The following is an 18,762-nucleotide window of genomic DNA, read 5'->3' as shown; positions in this document are numbered from 1 at the left end:
GGGCCTGCTGGCCATAAATAAAGAGCGGACACGATCGGTGCACTCTTATTATAAATAGGCAGCAAGCATGAAGATCAAGATCAACCAGAACCAGCGGCCCAGCAGACAAGACATCCCATCATCATTGCTTATTATTTTAAAATGTGTGTTTTGTGCATTTTTTGGTGAAGGTGCTTTATGGTGCTTTTGGTGCATTTTTATGATTGATGCATGTATGTGGGTGCTTGTGGTATGGTGTATCAGTGCAGTGCAGAGTGGCAATGAGTTTCCTCTTTTCAAAAGTTCTGCTTTTGTCTCCCAAAAGACAGGTCCTGGGTTGCAGTTTTGTAAATAATCAAAATAGTAGTGTCTTTGTAAATAACATGCTCCCCACCGGCTTTATGTGTAGTTTTGAAGACCATTCCGCAATTCGGTTAGTCTGTGGGCATAAGTCTGTTAGGTAGAATGCAACGCAGCAGGTGGGAAATACTTAGTGTTGAAACTGTCACACTCAGGGTGAGGTTAAAAGTAGAGGGTTACCACACCTAAGTGTCACATTAAATTAAAGTTGTTTAGGCCCGGGCCGGCCCTGGAGGAAAGGAGGGTGCAGTGTTGCGGTTTTGAGAACCCCTCACTTGTAAATACTTGTAAATAATAACTCTTGTAAATATCCATCACTTAATAAGGTCGCACCCATAGTTAGTCCATGAGCAACACGTAGGACACCATAGGAACCTTTAGTTATCTCCTTAGTATGTGTTTAAATAAGGCTGTGTTCCCAATAGTTGCATCTGCGTTGTATTAATTAAATAAGATAGGTCCTTTTCAATTCCATTCATTTTGCGGCTTGACTCTGTCCAAATTGTGGTACGCGCCTTGCCAGCAGCGTTCGCTGCCTTAGCGCCGCCATTACGCACGCGGTCAAGCTGGAGAAAAATGGGGTGGAGCACCCAGAACGAGGCGTAACCCTGTCATCGACCCATCAGGGGCAGAGCCGGTGAGCCCTCGCTAACCAACCAGGGCTGAGGTGAGCTCACCCGTGGGCGGAGTGCGAGAATACGCGGCTTGATTTCAAAGCGCACTATATAAGCGCAAGCGCGGCGCCTATACAAAAGATAAGTGCTGAGAGGAGGAGGTGCTAAGAGAGAGAAGAGAGAGAGAGGTCACGCAGAAGAGAGAGACGTGGGGGTGCTCGCATTGCTGCAATAGGCTGAGGCCCTCTAGACCCCCTATTGTTGCCGGTTGTTGAGCTCGTTTGTACCAGATGTGCGAGGAATCATTAAGCGGCGCTGAACGCCTGAGAAGCTGAGTAAGGAGGTCACGAGCAGAGAACTGCGCATCCAAACGTGCGAAGGGCTTCCCCCCCGCCATATGTAAGGTCCGATCACGTGCCAGCGACACGCAAGCTGCCTCCCATTCTTCAGCCTGGACCGGAGCCGGACCTCAACGCCCTACCATCTGCCTGGACCTTCCTCCCCTACCATCTGCCCTGACCCTTCTCCTCCTACCACTACCCTCCCTTGTAAGTCTGTTTGTTGTCCTGGGGTTAAGTAAGACTGTATAGATAAGCTTGCTCTGTGTCCTGCTTCTTCTTCTTCTTGTATATTCTTTCCCTTTCGTTTCCTCTTTGGGTTTTTGTACATAATTAATAAATCATATTTGTTCTTCCTTTACTTTGGTTTCCTCTCCATTCGATCGTCTTCGTCCTTTCTCTCCATTGAGTACCTGTGGCACGATTTCGGAACCGCTCAGGATCGGGTTAGTCTTTTGTTAATGGCTCGGGCTTCGGATTGCTGAACCGCTCGGCAATTTCCATCTTGTCCGCAGTCCGAGCGGGAGTTATCTCCCTGCTTTGCGGTCGGATTGGCACTCAGGTATTTGGGACTCCATTGACCAATCACCCTGGCCAATCTCGACCGGAAAGGAGCATTATAATTTCCAGGATTGGGGGACGGCCAGCTTAAAAGACAAGGGGATTAACCCCCCCCCCCCCTTGATAAGGGGAGCTCCGACCCCCGAATCCACAACAATTTGTGTCTGGGGGTGCGATTGGACCCGAACCAAATTTTAATACATCTGAAAAAAAATTTGGTCAAAATTTTGAGCGGCCGAATCTTTTTTATAACATCCAAATTAAAATCGTACCATGGATAATCAAGGTGATCGGATGCCGGTGGGGGTAAACGAGGGGGTAGAGGAAGGTTTGGAGGCAACCCAGGACCCCAGGGAAGAAGTGGGAGAGATGGAGGAGGAAAATGAAGGAGGTGTGGTAGAGGGGAGTGCAGGTGCACAAAATGGCGGTGCCTCGCACATGGCCGCGGCAGCCGAGCTCGCGGTGCCAATGGACTGGGGCCTATTTATGGTGCAAATGAGGGCCTTTATGGTCAAGACGGGGGAAGACATGGCAAAGAATAGTTGGCAGATGGAATATAAAATGGATGCTCAGAGTAATAAATTGGGGGGATTGGAGAACCAAATTGGGGGGTTGAGAAATGATATGGGAGACCAAGTAGGGGGGCTAGAAAGTAAATTAGGGGCCCAATTGGAGGACGTGAGTGGTGAAATGAACGAGGGGTTAACGAGGGTGAAAAGGAAGATGGACACCGGGAAAATCAAATGAAAAGAATGAAGGACGGGTTAACGAGGTTTGAAAACAGAGTGTGTGGCCAGATAAAAGCATTGGGGAGAGACATAGACCGCAGATCGGGCGGAAAGGTGGTGGGGGTACGCGACGAGGTAACGTGGCTAGAGGAACGCGGGAAAAGTGAAGTTGAGAAAAGCGAAGTCACGTGGACCGGGGTAGAAATCGCGACCCGGGGTATAGAGAAGCCGACGACCGCCGAATTAAAAGATTTTATTTTATTGGTGCCAGCGGTCGTCGAGCTTAAAAAAGAGAAAGAATTAATTATAATGGAAAAATAAATCGTGGAAATTGGGGCGGAAGAGACGGACGTAGAAGAGCAACAGCGGGAGGAAAGGATGGAAAATGCCCAAAGTCTGTATTCGCATCCTGATTCCGTACTTGCTAATCCTTATAAAGATTTGCAGGTGCGTGTGGAGAGGAGGATCCCAAAGGTGAGCCGGGCTGTATATGGCACAAAAAGATTTTTCGGAAAAGCGTTTGGCTCAAAAAGAATTTTCGCGTGCTTGGGATTCCAGCGTAACCCGGGCGTTTGTGGGAGGTCCGTGGTGCGCTGTGTGAGTGGAAATGGTGCGCATGTGCGAACGGCGCCAGAGCGCGAGTGTGTTACCGAGTGCGAGCGTGAATGCACATCGGAGCGTGATAGTGAGGGTGAGAGTGACACGGAGTGTGAGTTGGTTGTGGCGAGTGTGCGAGAATGCACACCTGAGTTGGTTGTGGAGCGTGTGATTGGGTGTGCAACAGGGGATTGCACACCCGTGGGTAGGTGTGTGCGGAGTGGGTGTGTGCAAGAGTGCACCCCCACGAGTGGTACGGAGTATGTACTGGGAGAGAGTGCGCCAGGGTGTGCGCGAGAAAGGTGTGGAACAGAGGAGTGTGTGATGATGGAGTGTGCGAGTAGAATGGATGCACAAGAATGTGCGCGAGAGGAATGCATGGAGTGCAGGGAGACACCTGGATGTGTGAGTATGGGAAGAGTCACGTGTGGATGTGAGCATGCGAGTCAGGCATCGACGTTAACCGGGGCAGCGGTTAGGCCGACGTTTAGCCGATGCGAGCTCTCGGTCCGTGACGGGCTTTGTGTGCTGTGGGGACCGGCGGAGGTCGTAGCCGCGGCGGTTTCTCAAGAACCGCCGTGCGCGATCCGCGCCAGGCTCCGCCCTACACGGTCAGTGCCGCGTTTTGCCAGGCAAGGCGACCGGCCCGGTTCGAGGGGAGGTAGGAGGGGTCGGAGCAGCGCCCCCTTGCGGTGGCGGCGCTCCGGCCGGGCAAGGCTGGGCCATCGCGCTTGGGAGCGCAAGGCCTTGCGCTGGGATGGTGCTTGGAGCCTTGGCCCGACAAAACCTCCTCCCCTGAATCCGAATGCCGGACGGACCCAACCTGTAGGAGAGAAACCACCCAAATTCATTGCTCGGTGTTGCGAAGCCGAGCTTTCATAATGTATTTCCCGTACCGAGAGGCTCAAGTACAGTGGACTAATGGCGATAGGATGGCAAATGGTATACGGTGTAGCGGGACGGTAAATCTACCATCCCTCCCATCAGTACTTTGGGCACATGAGCTGTAGTTTATGGGGTTTTGGCTGTACAAACTAGCCCGGGAGGGTTAGGATAATGATTAGGGATCTAGGAAATGACCATAGGTAACTGTAGATTTAAGTAGCGACATTATACCTGTAGTGGGGACGTAGGTAGATTAGATGGATAATAGCGACATGGGATGTGCATAGTGTAAGGGATGACTGGGAAGCACGAGTAATAGAAGGGCAGTAGTTAGATAAGATGATGCTATGTGTTTGTAGTGAGAGTGATGAAATGAGGAATTGAACGAGAGTATTTGTGGTGAGCATGATGAATGGCATTGCATTGAGTGGATTGACTTGCAAGGTGTGCAAGTGAAGAAGTACAGGTGTATGGAGAATGGTTGTGTGGAATACATGGTCTGGAATAAATGGAGAATGGAATGAATTTTGTGGAGTGAGGAGTGTGGAATACGAGGAGTGGAGTGTGTGGTGCGAAGGAGTGGATGGGGGAAGGATGGACCCCTTCACGAGTACCCGGGGAGGCTTGTTTAAAAGTAGGTAGAGGGAGTAGGTAAATTGTGGTTGGAATTTGACATCTGTGGCGCGAAAGGAGCAGAGTACTGCTTGATGGGTGCATTAGTGGAGTAAAATGGCTGTGCGTGTGGCCTGTTAGTAAGAATGATTGGTTGGGCTCTCCGCCACTGTTAGTCTGTCGGCCAGGTGAGGCCGCAGGTAGGCTCTGGGTGCCAATTAGTGAGTTGTCCAAAGGGGCCCGAGGATCCAGAGGACTGGTACACCACTTATGGACCACACGTTCTGTGGCATAGCACCACATATGGACCCCACGTTTTGGGGCCTGGCACCTCTGCTGGGGACCGGCCACTGTGGCCAGCGGTATCTGGTTGCGGACCACTGTTCTCAAAGTGGCATCCATGCCATGCAGGTGGACCACCGGAGTTGGGCCTGCTGGCCATAAATAAAGAGTGGACACGATCGGTGCACTCTTATTATAAATAGGCAGCAAGCATGAAGATCAAGATCAACCAGAACCAGCGGCCCAGCAGAGAAGACATCCCATCATCATTGCTTATTATTTTAAAATGTGTGTTTTGTGCATTTTTTGGTGATGGTGCTTTATGGTGCTTTTGGTGCATTTTTATGATTGATGCATGTGGGTGCTTGTGGTATGGTGTATCAGTGCAGTGTAGAGTGGCAATGAGTTTCCTCTTTTCAAAAGTTCTGCTTTTGTCTCCCAAAAGACAGGTCCTGGCTTGCAGTTTTGTAAATAATCAAAATAGTAGTGTCTTTGTAAATAACATGCTCCCCACCAGCTTTATGTGTAGTTTTGAAGACCATTCCGCAATTCGGTTAGTCTGTGGGCATAGGTCTGTTAGGTAGAATGCAACGCAGCAGGCGGGACATACTTAGTGTTGAAACTGTCGCACTCAGGGTGAGGTTAAAAGTAGAGGGTTACCACACCTAAGTGTCAAATTAAATTAAAGTTGTTTCGGCCCGGTCCGGCCCTGGAGGAGAGGAGGGTGCAGTGTTGCGGTTTTGAGAACCCCTCACTTGTAAATACTTGTAAATAATAACTCTTGTAAATATCCATCACTTAATAAGGTCGCACCCATAGTTAGTCCACGAGCAACACGTAGGACACCATAGGAACCTTTAGTTATCTCCTTAGTATGTGTTTAAATAAGGCTGTGTTCCCAATAGTTGCATCTGCATTGTATTAATTAAATAAGAAAGGTCCTTTTCAATTCCATTCATTTTGCGGCTTGACTCTCTCCAAATTGTGGTACGCGCCTTGCCAGCAGCGTTCGCTGCCTTAGTGCCGCCATTACGCACGCGGTCAAGCTGGAGAAGAAGGGGGCGGAGCGCCCAGAACGAGGCGTAACCCTGTCATTGACCCATCAGGGGCGGAGCCGGTGAGCGCTCGCTAACCAACCAGGGCTGAGGTGAGCTCACCGGTGGGCGGAGTGCGAGAATACGCGGCTTGATTTCAAAGCGCACTATATAAGCGCAAGCGCGGCGCCTTTACAAAAGAGAAGTGCTGAGAGGAGGAGGTGCTAAGAGAGAGAAGAGAGAGAGGGCACGCAGAAGAGAGAGACGTGGGGGTGCTCGCATTGCTGCAACAGGCTGAGGCCCTCTGGACCCCTATTGTTGCCGGTTGTTGAGCTCGTTTGTACCAGATGCGCGAGGAATCATTAAGCGGCACTGAACACCTGAGAAGCTGGGTAAGGAGGTCACAAGCAGAGAACTGCGCATACGAACTTGCGAAGGGCTCCCCCCCCCCCCACCCCCGCCATATTGTAAGGTCCGATCGTGCGCCAGCAACACGCAAGCTGCCTCCCATTCTTCAGCCTGGACCGGAGCCGGACCTCAACGCCCTACCATCTGCCTGGACCTTCCTTCCCTACCATCTGCTTGGACCCTTCTCCTCCTACCACTACCCTCCCGTGTAAGTCTGTTTGTTGTCCTGGGGTTAAGTAAGACTGTATAGATAAGCTTGCTCGGTGTCCTGCTTCTTCTTCTTCTTGTATATTCTTTCCCTTTCGTTTCCTCTTTGGGTTTTTGTACATGATTAATAAATCATATTTGTTCTTCCTTTACTTTGGTTTCCTCTCCATTCGATCGTCTTCGTCCTTTCTTTCCATTGAGTACCTGTGGCACGATTTCGGAACCGCTCAGGATCGGGTTAGTCTTTTGTCAATGGCTCGGGCTTCGGATTGCTAAACCGCTCGGCAATTTCCATCTTGTCCACGGTTAGAGCGGGAGTTATCTCCCTGCTTTGCGGTCGGATTGGCACTCAGGTATTTGGGACTCCATTGACCAATCACCCTGGCCAATCTCGACCAGAAAGGAGCATTATAATTTCCAGGATTGGGGGACGGCCAGCTTAAAAGACAATGGGATTAACCCCCCCCCCCCTTGATAAGGGGAGCGCCGACCCCCGAATCCGCAACAATATATATATATATATATATATATATATATATATATATATATATATATATATATATATATATATATATATATATATATATATATATATATATATATATATATATACAGACTTGGCATTTAATATGGATTTTTTTTTTTCTTGACTTGGGTTTACTTTCTGAACTCGGTATATCAATCTGGTGAGTTTCTTTTACGCTTCGGTGATTTCTTTGTGAAAAGAACCATGTCACTGATTGTCTGTCGCAGCAAGAAGTCAATAGCAGGATTATATCACAGGTGGCGTGACAAAATGTATGGACAGGTACATTTGACGATTGGCTTCACAATCGGATATATAAGGGTTGTTGCGTTCTGTATTAGTGGAAAACAACTGCTGCACGTCTACAAAGGTTATTGCCGCTTCCCCTGGAGATGGTCCGTCAACTCGACAATGCCGTTTGTCATTTATTGGTGGCTTTACGAAATTCCGGCATGAAACAGTGTGCTATTTCTCGGCAGTATGGCATCACTCAAGGTCAGGTGTCAAAGATCCTGAAACGAAATGCTCAGAGGGGTGTCCCTACTCCAATACCGAGGCCAGGACGTCCACGCAGAACCACAAGGAGAGATGATCGCTAGCTGCACCGGTTAGTCTGCAATGGCCGTACCAAGTCAGCTAATCGGCTTAGGGCTGAGTGGCAGCAACTGACAAATGTGCCTGTATCCAGAAGGCTAGTCAACCAACGACTGGTTCAAGCAGGCTATCGTGCCAGGTGTCCCCTGAGAAAGCCACGCCTGACCAGACAACATAGCCAGCGCCGATTGCAGTGGGCCAGAGAGCACCGTCAATGGCAGCCAGGACACTGGAATCACGTGACCTTCAGTGACGAGTCTAGATTTCTGGTCTATCGTCAAGATGGCCGCGTCCGAGTGCGCAGACAAATGCATGAAGCCCACAACGAAGATTGTATAGTGCCAAGAGTCCAAGCTGGAGGTGGTGGGGTGACCGTTTGGGCTGCTTTTCATGCAGGGGGCAAAACTGACCTGGTTGTTCTGAATGGAAACCTGAACCAGTTCAAGCACAGGGCCATTCTGGAAGAAACATTGGTTCCATTTGTTTGTGCAGCCTTTCAAGGAAACTTTGTCTTCCAAGATGACAATGCACGGCCTCATCGAGCTTGCATGATCCAACACTTTCTTGCTGACCGTGGTGTAGAGCATATGGAGTGGCCTGCCATGACCCCGGATATGAATGCGATAGAGAACTTGTGGGCAGAATTAACGCGTCAAATCGACAACTTGGACCAGCAGCCTGCCTCTGTGCGCGAATTGCAGCAGGCTATTGTAACTGCATGGCAAGCGATTCCTGGCCAAACCTTGGCAAATCTCGTGAACAGCATGCCTCAACATGTACGTGCACTCCTGAATGCTCGTCGGGGTTACACGAAGTACTGAACTGTAATTTTAATGTCCGTAATCCCAGTCGTAATTTAACTTTTGTTTTAGTTAAAAAATTTTTTGGCTGATGTGCAAAATAAAGAGATACTTCTGGAAAAGGCACAGAAGTTTAACATTACTGTCCGTGAATTGAGTTCGATATCAGTTTACATCTCTTTCAAGGATCAATTTATTTGTTTCGAAATATCAAATGTGGTTTTTGTTTCTTTTAAAGGTTACATTAACAAAATCTCGAATAATTTCAACATAATTCCAATGAACTTTTGGTTCTAAGTCATCTTGACAAGTAAGTTCACCCCCACAAAAAAAATATTCCATATTAAATGCCAAGTCTGTATATATATATATATATATAAATATATATATATATTTATATATAAATATATATAAAAATGCACACACACATATATATATAAATGCACACAAATATATAATATATATATATAAATATATATATATATAAATACATATATATATATATATATACAAATATATATATATACAGTATATATATATTATATATATATATATGTATATATAGATATATAACCTGTGGGCAATGGTGCAAATGTAATGGTGGACTGTGGATGGGCACGAGGTCAAATGGTAAAATATAGGCTCAGAGTAACTGAAATCATCGTTTCATGTGTCCCTGAATCTTGCTGGATAGTGAGTTTTTTTCCCATCGACACCTTCCCTTGTTACCCCGACTTTGATCTCTTGTTTTCTAAATTGTTTTATTACAATTTACAAATTAATTTTTAATTTAATTATGCATTATGGATTTCATTATGTATTTAATTATTTAATTAATTTAATTTTTCAATTGAATTTTTAAATTTTATTATATTTTTATAAATGAATTTTATATTATAATTATTAAATTATTATATATTTACAAAAATATTGTGTTCTGAGGCATCCCTCTCCCACCACAACTGGGGGCATCACTGCACGGCACACATTTACGTAGATAAATTGCGTTGGCCACACCTTTGGAACCCGGAGGCCGGAGGGGAGGGGGGGGGGGGTGGGGAGAGGTGGGGGTCGGAGGGAAATCAAGTATCTATACAACCTTTGTCTTATGACCCTTAGACTCATGGAAAGTTTGTTGAGGTTGGATAAGTAATGGCCGAATGCATTAGTCACACACATACAGACAGAGACACCAAATTGTGTATTATATTTGATAGTCTACCTCGTTGCACAACAGATAAATATTTATTCTGCACTACTGGCCAAAACAGACCGTTGAATCTGATTTACTGAAATAGCTATGTTTTTTTGCGGCACGTGTACATTCTCAAAACAATCAATTTGCATGTCTCCTGCAAAATTATTTCATTGTGTATAAAACCTTGATATAAGCAGTTGTGATTTTTTGATGTATATATCATAGACCTGGGGCTGATATCTGAGAAGGCATTATTTCACAACTTTGCTGCACCCCCCTGGCATCTTACGTTTCATGATTTTTCTATGTTCCTTGATATACAGTGCATATCAAAAAAAAGGTAATCCGAATTAAAAAAGGTAATCACTTTCAATATTCAATTTACATGTGGTTTACTAATTAAGAGGAGATCCTCAGCTTTGCATTGATACCTTCCATGCATCATTGCTGTCACACATGACCCCGAGTACATGTTCATTGAAAATGACACGTTCAAATCGCATTTTTACAAGTTTGGCTAATCGATGCAAGTCAGGATAAATGGTGCAAAATGAACGTCAGATGTGAACTTTTTCAGGAATGATTGGCCTTTATGCACCCACACCTTCAACATGTCCACCTCCCCTTTCAACACAAAGCTCACAGCGGCGGAGCATGCCCTGAACTGCTCGTCTCACCATAGCTGGGTCATTGCGCAAAGCATCCACTTCATGTCGAATACGGCCCTGCAATTCGTCAAGATCACGGGGAGGAGTTACGAACACCTTGTTCTTTAAATGTCCCCAAAGGAAATAATCACATGGTGTGAGGTCAGGTGATCTTGGCGGCCATTCCACTGCATGGTTGAGGGCGATGACTCGGTCTCCAAAGAGTTCCCTCAGTCGATCTCGGACAGCGATAAGACGATGTGCTGGGGCGCCGTCTTGGGCCCACCAGAGATATCTGAAGGCACCACGAACCTGTCGCTCAAAGTTCTCCTCCAGCTGCTGTAAAACTTCATCATTGATCATCTGCAGATACCTGTTACCATTGACATTCCTTTGAAAGAAAAATGGTCCGATCACCTGACCACTTCCACAAAGTCCCAACCAAACAGTCCACTTTTGTCAATTCATGTTGGTGTCAAAATTAAATTCCGGGGGTTGTCCTGTCGGTGCATATTCAAGAACATTATGTGTATTGACCTTGCCGTCCATGGCGAAAGCAGCTTTGTCGCCGATAACGAGATACTGCAGGAAATTGACATCTGCTTTGCAGCATGCTATCAACCATCTGGCAAGCACCAGCCTCCTGGCAAAATCCCCTGGCGTAAGTTGATGCCGGATGTGAATCCGATATGGATGTTGGTGGAGGTCCAGTCTTGTGATCCGGCTGAATGTTGCCGAAGGCAATCCTGTCCCATTTCGTCTTGCACTGGTATCCCTAGGATGCTCCAAAACTTGCTGCCTTACTGCTGCAATGTTCATTTCCGATCGCCCAGTGCGCCTCCTACCAGAATTCCCCTTGCTATGATTGAGGCTCGTGCCATGCTCTTGGTATTTTCTAACATTCGCCCAGATGGTTTTGGCTGCTGGAGGCTCCCGTTCTGGGAAACGTTCCCTGAACGCATCATGAGTTCGCTGCAAACTTCCAGTTTGGTGAAAGGTTGTAACCACGAAGGTCCGCTGTTCAGTCGTAAGTTGAACCATCTTTTCAATGACTCAGACTGTCTCTAAACCCATACACTGTAGGCCCATCTTAAATAACCATCTTAAACAAAGGATGACGCAACCCACGATTACCAGACCAGCTTAACAATTTTACATAATCAACTTGGCAGTCGACAAGTAATGCGTCCATTACAAACTGTCTTACACCAATTAGCCAAACTTGTAAAAATGCGATTTGAACTTGCCATTTTCAATGAACATGTACTCGGACAGCAATGATGCATGAAAGGCATCAATGGAAAGCTGAGGATCTCCTCATAATTGGTAAACCACATGTAAATTGTCAAACTAAATAACCTTTGCATATTAACCCCTTGAATTCGGATTATCTTTTTTTTGATACGCACGGATATTAAGACGGCATCAGCCCACGGGTCCTAAAATCCTGCTCTGCCGCTCTATCTCACCCTCTCTCTGTTCTTTTCACCCTATCTTTTGCTCAAGGTCATCTGCCAGCATCCTGGAAATCAGCAAACATTACCGCTTTACACAAAAAAGGTGCAAAAACAGATCCTTGCAACGACAGACCAATCAGCCTGCTCCCAATTATCAGCAAAGTCATGGAATCCATCATTGCTTCGGATATGAAATCTTTCCTCTTCTCCAATGGGTTGATCTCTGATCATCAATTTGGTTTCAGACCAGGTCACTCTACTCTGGACATGCTGCATCTGCTGTCTCAACAATGGATGGAGGTCCTCAATGCCAAACAGGAAATCAGAGCTGTCTCCCTTGACATATCACGTGCCTTCGATACGGTCTGGCACCCAGCTCTGCTCACCAAACTCTCCTCCTATGGTATCCATGGAAATCTCCATGCATGGCTTGCGGACTTCCTCTCTGGTCGTAGTCAACGTGTGGCCCTAAATGGATTTCTCTCATCTCCCCTTCCTGTTCAGGCTGGAGTTCCCCAAGGCAGTGTGCTGGGCCCTGTGCTTTTTCTGGTCTTTATCAATGATCTCTCCGACTCTCTGGAAAATCCTCTCTATCTCTTTGCTGATGACTCCACTCTCTGCCGCTCCATTCATCTTCCCTCAGATCGGCAGTCTGCAGCCTCCTCACTCTCTGAAGACCTGGACAAAATCACAGACTGGTCAAACAAGTGGAACATGTCTTTCAATCCTGACAAATCTCACACTCTTACTATGTCTCTCCGAAAAGATCGACTGGACAACCCTCCCATCTACTTTCTCAACAATCCTCTCCAAGAAGTTCTGTCGCTCAAGCTTTTGGGTCTCACTATCTGCCATGATCTTTCTTGGGAAAACCACATTTCCAAGCTGGCCTCCAAACCCAGTCGCCGACTGGGCATCCTCCGTCGTGCGAAGTCCTTCCTAGGCACACCTGAGCTCCTCACCACATACAAGGCTTTCATCCGCAGCTCAATGGAATACTGTTCTCCCCTATGGGCTAGTGCTCCTGCCTCACACCTGGCTTGGCTTCACGCTGTTGAATCCAAAGCTTTCAGAATCATTGGAATCTCCTGCGATGAAGCTATCTCTGAGGGCCTTTCACTCACTCATCGCAGGCAGGTAGGTGGTCTTTCTGTCTTCTACCGACTCCTCTCCGGCCTTGCTCCCCCAGCTCTCTCTGTGCTCTGTCCCCCAAATATTCCTACAGGTCGCACAAGATCTGCCAGCCACCCTCTGATGGTTAAACTGCCGAAATCTCGGCTCTCTGCTCACCTTCACTCTTTCATTCCTCTTTTCTCCCGCCTCTGGAACAAACTCCCACACTCACTTCAATCACACTCCTCCCTCCAGGTCTTTAAAACAGCTGTTCACCACCATCTCTTATCTTCCCCCATCCAAAACCTTGATCTTTTCTACCCCCACTAATTCACCCCAGATCCACCTTGTTTGAAATTCCAACTTCTTTCCTGGAAGTCCTGGCAGTGTCCATATGTTTTATACCTCTCCCACCCCCACCCTTCCCATGCCTCCCCCCCCAAAGCCCTCTCCCTCCCACAGTTCTCTCGATGTCTCCATGTCTCTCGGTCCCTGCTCTCAAATGTTGTTTGTGTCCTTCCCCCTCTCTCCCCATCTTGTCTACCGCTCCCGATGTTATTTGTTTTATGTGTCTGTTTGTCTTTCTGTGTGATTAATGTTCGCTCTTTCACGAGCCTCGATCTTGTATACAAAAAAAATAAAAATAAAATAAAAATTGTATAAGATGAAAATTTCAAAACATCTGGGAAAGTGTCCAAACTACCTTAATCGGACAACCTTAGACACCAGGGGTCCGATTGCTTCGCGTGCCATTTTTGGTCCACCAGATTAATGGTGTGTGGTCATATTATGGTCTATAACTTTATTGATATACACATAACATCACATTTGAATATATCAATAGAATGGTGATGTATTGATCTCTCCATTGGTGTATTAAATAACTATAATTGACAATAACTAAAGTCACCAGATATATTTGAGTACATGTGCAACATATTGTAAGTTACCGAAAAGGGGGCATTTTCTCGCGATACATTGAAAAAGGGGGTGGGGGGTGGGGGGGGGGGGGGGGGTTGGAAAAAATTATGTCGCACTAATTAATTTTACATAAATGTATTATTACAAACTAACATATAAACATACTTAAGGTATTGTATGTATATACCACTGAAATATTCCGAGTACAAAACGATACAAAATATGCATGACTCCAACAGGCACGACGAGAATGAGAAGTCAGCGAAGTTGAACGTGCATGATATCAGACTTAAATGTACATAGCATGGACATATTCCAATACTATTATCTAATATTAGCAATGTTATTCTCATTATCCAAATACAACATTTCTCATCTGGCTCACTCATCGTTTAGATCCTATCTAAGGACTTACAATATTGTCCTATGACGTAAACGCCAAATGCAATTCTGGTACGCGTAAACATAGTCGCACCTGCTTGTATTGTATGCTACTAAATTCTGAGCACTGCATGCTACTGGATGTTTCATGTTTAGTTGATTGTTTATTTAAATGTTTTATGTTTATTTAAATTATACAATGGACTACAAAATGTAAATGTTTCATGATATTTGTTATATTATATCACCTTTATCTATCAATATTGTTGAAATGAAGATCAAATAGCTGTATGTTGAAATATGTTGAAAAAGTCAAAACTTTACATGGGGTGTACTTACTTTTTCACGTGACTGTATGTTAGCTTGTAATAATACGTTTATGCACATTAATTATTGTGATGTAATTTTTTTTCAAACAACGTTTCAATGTATCGCGAGAAAATGCCTTCTTTTCGGTAACTTACAATATGTTGCACATGTACTCAAATATATCTGGAGACTTTAGTTATTGTCAATTATCGTTATATAATACACCAATGAAGAGATCAATACATCACCATTCTGTTGATATATGCAAATGTGATGAAATGTGTATATCAATAAAGTTATAGACCATAATATGACCATACCCCCCTGATCTGGTGGCCCAAAAATGGCACATGAAGCGACCGGACCCCTAGTGTCTAAAGTTATCCGATTAAGGTCGTTTGGACACTTTCCCAGAGGGGTAATGTTTTGAAATTATTATCATCTTATATATCAAGGAACATTTAAAAAAATCCTGAAAGCGCCTTTGGGCTTCTTGAAAAGCGCTATATAAAATAAATGTATTATTATTATTATTATTATTAGGAAACGTAAGATGCCAGGAGGGTGCAGCAAATTTCAAAATTCGAAAATCAGCCCCAGGTCTATCATGGTGTCATTTGGATATGCTCATTGTACTTTGAATCTTAAGATTGCTTTCCACCTTGTCATACCGTTTGCAAAGGATTCCTTGAGAAATTGAGGACATGCAAGTTTGAGCCAACCAGAAATCTGAGGGTCTCTTTCTTCACCACCTTGATAGAGTTGTGTGATACACTGAGGTTGCGCAGGTGTTTCAGTTGAGGAAGTACACCAAGCTGAGCCGACTTGAGTCCGTTTTCACTTACGTCCAACACAGCGAGGAACTGTTAAGACATGAACGAACGCAAAGTTTGGTGAGATCAAGAACAACAATGAAGCATAAGGTCACCAGGTCATCGATTTTAACAAAACTTTAATGGATTCTCTTCCCAGTCGGTTCGTTTTTACATTTATGGCTACCTTGGTGGATGTTTCAAATCAGGATAGACTCATTTCTCCAAATAATTGTAATAATTCCAGGGGGAGAGGGGAGGGGGTGGAAGGGGAGGGAGGGGGAAGGGGAATGGGGTGAGGAAGGGGTGGGGGGGGAGTGGGGGAGACAGGAGAGGAAGGGGGTTCATATATATGCTGCTGGGTGAATGTGGCGTTCATCACGTTTCTGAGTTGAGTGTGATGCCGATCAGGAAGAAGAAGAAGCCATACTACCAACTTCGTACACTTCCGGAATGGTTTGATTTATTTGTGTTCAAATGTCTGGTGGTTGTTTTGTATTTATTTATGCGAATGTGTACTTGTATATAACTGTCATTAATTTAACAAGAGAAAAATGACCACAGTGTGGTCACCAGCTGTGACGTGTAGAATCATGAAGATATCCGTTGCAATATGCGCTACCAAATTCGACCAGTCATTAAATTATACGCATGCACTAGCGTCTTTTTGTCTTTCAGTTCTGGTCTTGTCCTTTGTTTTGCGACGCAACATGCTTCATCAACTGATTACATATAATGTATGGACGTGAATGTTATTTCTGTTAATGTTAATGTTAATTCATTAATGTTATTTATTAATGTTAATTCTGGGTGGCAGAGGGATAATTTGAAACGGGCTTGGTCGGTAGGGGAAGTCCGAGTGTATGCACATGCGCTATTCAATAATTACACCTAATTTGTGTCAAGTTCTGTGAAACGAGATTGATATGAAAACATTCATGTTGTCTTTGTTGCTAAATTTATTCTGGTTTCTTCAAACAAATCGCGATTTTAGTCCGCGATGTTCTTACCTCATACCAACGCACGACCGAGTGTATGCGCATGCGCTATTCAATAATTACACCTGATTTGTGTCAAGTTCTGTGAAACGAGATTGATATGAAAACATTCATGTTGTCTTTGTTGCTAAATTTATTCTGGTTTCTTCAAACAAATCGTGATTTTAGTCCGCGATGTTCTTACCTCATACCAACGCACGTCTGAGTGTATGCGCATGCGCTATTCAAAAAGGCATCCCAACAACAAGAACAACAACGCGGTCCTCTCATAGAGCTGCTCGTCGCAGCTAAAAAGGCTTAGGCACTATCGAGCAAAACCTATCAGAAGCTAGGCAGAAGCTAGTTAAAAGCTCCGAGCAGAAGAACCCGGTGTTGTCGGGTGGGGGAGGGGGTTTTGGAGGACTAGGGGGAGGAGGGAATGATAGGGGGGGGTGGGAAGGGGGGGATGGGGGAATGGGGGGAGGACGGGGAGGGGAGAGGGAGGGGGGGGGGAGGGAGGCAGGAGAGGAAGGGTGTTCCTCACCTTTTCGTTGAATATATGATAGTGGGTGAATGTGGTGTTCATCTTGTTTCTGCGTTAAGTGTGATGCCGAACAGGAAGAAGAAGAAGCCGTACTACCAACCATGTACACTTCTGGAATTGTTTGATTTATTTGTGTTCAAATATCTGGTGATTGTTTTGTATTTCTTCATGCGAATGTGTACTTGTATATAACTGTCATTAATAAAAAAAGGCTGAGGCACTATCGAGCGATTTTTTTTATATTCCAAAAAACGATCATTTTTTTTCAAAAAAAATAATTTTATTTGGCCGAAAACAATCCTAGGCACTCACTGATGAACCTCTGAAAGTTTGACGAAGATCCGTTTACCATCTCTAAGAAAAATGGCGACACACAGACAGACAGACAGACGTCTTTTCTTTACTCTTATATAGTAGATGTATTAGCGGTAAGAAAACAACACACAACCTTGAGCAAGAAGAATGGGTTGCTTGTGGGATCAACATCAAGACGATTATGTCCCAAAAAGAGAGCTGACATGTTGTTGCAGCGGATGAAGGCACTGGAGATGTCTTTCACTTCGTTGTGCTCCAGCGAAAGCCATGAAAGCTTGGCCAACTCTGCACACACACCTGGCTTGACTTTTGAGATGCTGTTGTAGCTAACATCCAAGTGCTCAATCAGACTGTAGTTTTGAAAGGATTCAGGAGGCAGTTGGAGCAGTCTATTGTGTGAGAGGAGCAGTGAAGTCATTTTCCCACCAGGAAGGTCTGTTGGAATCTTGTGCAACTTACTGTGACTGAGAAGATATGAAAGGAAATTTTGCATTATATACATATATATATATACATATATATATATACAGTACACATACCAATATTTTACATATATATATATATATATATATATATATATATATATATATATATTATATATACTGAAACGCAAAAGAAACGTACCACCTTTGAAACCTTTAAATATCAACAATAACACTGCGTGTAGTAAATGTGTGAACTTATTTGTGGACAATAGTGTCCTCGCTGTCAGACAAAACGGTCACGGATGGTCACTTGAACCTTCAATGGTCACTTCATAGCACAGCTGTTGAACAGCCATTTTGACTGTCAGTGATTAGCCAAGGGGTACGGGATGATTTTAATGAGCTGCACGTGATGTCTGGATATTGGCTTTAAAAAGGCCAGTGCAAAATGGGCATTTCAATCAACATGCCACGATTGTCAAGGGATCAACGGCAGCGTGCCCTGGGCATGCTGCAAGGCGGACTGAGCTACCGTGAGGTGGCACGTCGCCTTGGCTGTTCACACCAGATGATATCGGCCCTGGTGGACAGAGACACCCTCCACAACTCTGCAGATGACAGACCTCGATCAGGGAGGCCAAGAGTCACCACTGCAAGGCAGAACAGGCAGTCCGAAGTCACCTGCGGGATCGATTCCGTCCAGCATCCCGCACTGCGGCAGAAACTCCGGGGCGTGCAAACCCACGGATCTCACGAAAAGGATCACCTCACGAAAAAGTGGTTTTTCCACACTAATACAAGTGCAAAAGTGGTTTCCTGCACCAACACAAGTGCGAAAAGTGGTTTTTCAACACTAACACAAGTGCGAAAAGTGGTTTTTCAACACTAACACAAGTGCGAAAAGTGGTTTTTCCACACTAATACAAGTGCAAAAGTGGTTTCCTGCACCAACACAACTGCGAAAAGTGGTTTTTCAACACTAACACAAGTGCGAAAAGTGGTTTTTCAACACTATCACAAGTGCAAAAAGTGTTTTTTCCACACTAATACAAGTACAAAAGTGGTTTCCTGCAACAACACAAGTGCGAAAAGTGTTTTTTCAACACTAACACAAGTGCGAAAAGTGGTTTTTCAACAC

The 18,762-nt window shown here is 45.0% G+C and overlaps 1 protein-coding gene across 1 annotated transcript in view; it reads right to left on the bottom strand.

Moving 5' to 3' along the window:
* The window catches only part of LOC137418914 (toll-like receptor 5), a 140,923-nt gene that overhangs the window by 51,426 nt on the left and 70,735 nt on the right, over positions 1–18,762 (bottom strand). The window contains exons 3-4 of the mRNA XM_078783485.1: positions 17,333–17,663; positions 15,223–15,414 (exon numbers count right to left, since the gene is read on the bottom strand). Of these exons, the coding sequence (XP_078639611.1) occupies positions 15,223–15,414; positions 17,333–17,663 (523 nt within the window). The remainder of the gene's footprint in view (positions 1–15,222; positions 15,415–17,332; positions 17,664–18,762) is intronic.

Source organism: Myxine glutinosa, chromosome 8, assembly GCF_964187855.1.
Source record: "Myxine glutinosa chromosome 8, kmMyxGlut1.1, whole genome shotgun sequence".
NCBI classification, from domain to species: Eukaryota; Metazoa; Chordata; class Myxini; order Myxiniformes; family Myxinidae; genus Myxine; species Myxine glutinosa.
Note: the sequence above shows the minus strand (reverse complement) of the source record. Positions and strands in the feature narration are given on the sequence as shown.